Source organism: Opisthorchis viverrini (assembly GCF_000715545.1).
Source record: "Opisthorchis viverrini unplaced genomic scaffold opera_v5_441, whole genome shotgun sequence".
NCBI classification, from domain to species: domain Eukaryota; kingdom Metazoa; phylum Platyhelminthes; class Trematoda; order Opisthorchiida; family Opisthorchiidae; genus Opisthorchis; species Opisthorchis viverrini.
The window spans coordinates 77875-79711 of NW_008752104.1; the positions used below are offsets into that span (position 1 = coordinate 77875).

The following is a 1837-nucleotide window of genomic DNA, read 5'->3' on the forward strand; positions in this document are numbered from 1 at the left end:
GGCGTAGCCATTCTGCGTGGAGCGATTGATCAGGCTTGCTGAGGATCGACTGTGCCAGCTTTGCTGGCGTGATTTTTCCGGAGAATGACCCCCAGATTATTAGTCTGATTTCCATTAGGTGTCTGTCCACTAGAGACGCTGTGGCGGTTTTTATAGCTGCGTCAGAAAGTTGTATGACTTTCTTCTCAGCCATGGGACCCGGTATGGACATCGCGAGGTATTGGTTCAGCGAGGAAAGTTCCTTGTCGACTTTCGCCCAGGTCGCTGCATTCTTAGCGCCTGAGTCCTCCAGTGCCTTCGAAAGACGCTCTATTTTCGCGTCGAGTATCCCGATTAAAGCGGAACACTGGCAGTGGTCTTTCGGCATCTGCACTGGGGATTGGGTACCGTTTCGGGGGACTCTTCTCTTCGCTGCGGTATGCATTGCACCCTTGACATAGAGGCAGCTGGCACAGACAAACGGGTCAGGAGAGTTGGCTAGTCGGCTTATTTGGTCGTCCTGTAAACCCGTGCATTTGAAATGCCACCAGGCCTTGCAGGCGTGGCATTGCATACCGCGTTTGACGTTCGACGGGCAGCCATTCCGCTCACATCTATTGTGGTCTACCAATGGCTGCGGAGGGCGATCGGTATGAATTGACGTCGTTTCGGACTAGATGTAAAATAGGTGTGCGCAAAATATAAAGGGTTATCACTCAGAGGTTTTGTTAGAGTAATAAAATTCAACAATTACTCGTGTGTACTCTGTGAATAGGTTGAACAACGAAAAAAAATTTTCACGAATTTGCACGAGGGAAAAACGAAACCGATTTCGAACGTACCGCGCTTACTTAAACAAAAAATGAAGTGAAACAAGTGTCCGAAAAGTGCAAACTTTCGTTTTAGGGATGTCTTCGTCTAGATAAAACCTGAGTTTAAGGATGTCAGATACATGTGGTGCGTACTGACTGGCGTTTGATTGAGGCAGTAGACTGTCCTTTCATAGTACGCGCCTGCTTTGCATACAAATCCCAGCTATCGTTATGGTTAGCTCTTCCCATGTTTTATGACGTTTTATGCATTCTATTTCTTGTTACTATGGCTAATTCATCATTCTTTATCAGGCTTCCGGTGTTAAGTGTCACCAGTCCTGTATCGATGCCTACAACGAGCTGAAGCTCCGCAAAAACCACCGTTATATTTTGTTCCACATTCGGAATAATGAAGAGATCCAGGTACTGCGGAAGGCCGATAGAAGTAAGTTGAATATTTGAACACCAATGCTGGATAGATGCTACATATGAGGATTTTTATCAGGACCTCATTACTGCCATGGATGAAGGGGAGGGTCGTTATGCTGTTTACGATTATGAAGTCCCAGGCAAACTTCCTACATTGATTTTCATCTCGTGGTACGTACAAGTGACACACACTGACCCCTTTGGTAGGAATCCGTCACCACTTAGTATCAAAACAAAGCTTATTTACGCTGCATCCAAAGATGCCATACGGCTAAAGTTAATCGGGATCAAGCACGAGGTTGAGGCAAATGATATCGATGAAATCGCCGAGGAGGAGCTCCGTAAAAAAGTCGAGTAACTTGGTCCTCATTGCGCGTGAATCTCTCACTTCTGAATTGAAGCCAACTGCATTTTGTTTTCCGCGCAAATTATTTTTCTTGGTAATGAACTGATGAACGCGACACGTGTATTTGTGGACATTCAAAGATGCGTTCTTGGCAATTTCGATGCTTCCTTCATAACCCAACATGTTCTCTTCGAATTGTTTGATCTTCCGATCCCAACTCTGTCATTCAGTGAACCCCACTGGTTTACGTCTCTAGTCTGTTCCGTTGGGT

At 45.7% G+C, this 1837-nt stretch overlaps 1 protein-coding gene across 1 annotated transcript in view; it reads left to right on the forward strand.

Annotated features, from left to right (window-relative positions):
• T265_11086 (hypothetical protein) overlaps positions 1–1578 on the forward strand; it is a gene marked incomplete at both ends in the record, with an annotated part of 6836 nt that extends 5258 nt beyond the window's left edge. The window contains 3 exons of the mRNA XM_009177649.1: positions 1104–1236; positions 1271–1391; positions 1428–1578. Coding sequence (XP_009175913.1) covers positions 1104–1236; positions 1271–1391; positions 1428–1578 — 405 coding nt within the window. The remainder of the gene's footprint in view (positions 1–1103; positions 1237–1270; positions 1392–1427) is intronic.
• Positions 1579–1837: the final 259 nt, after the last annotated feature.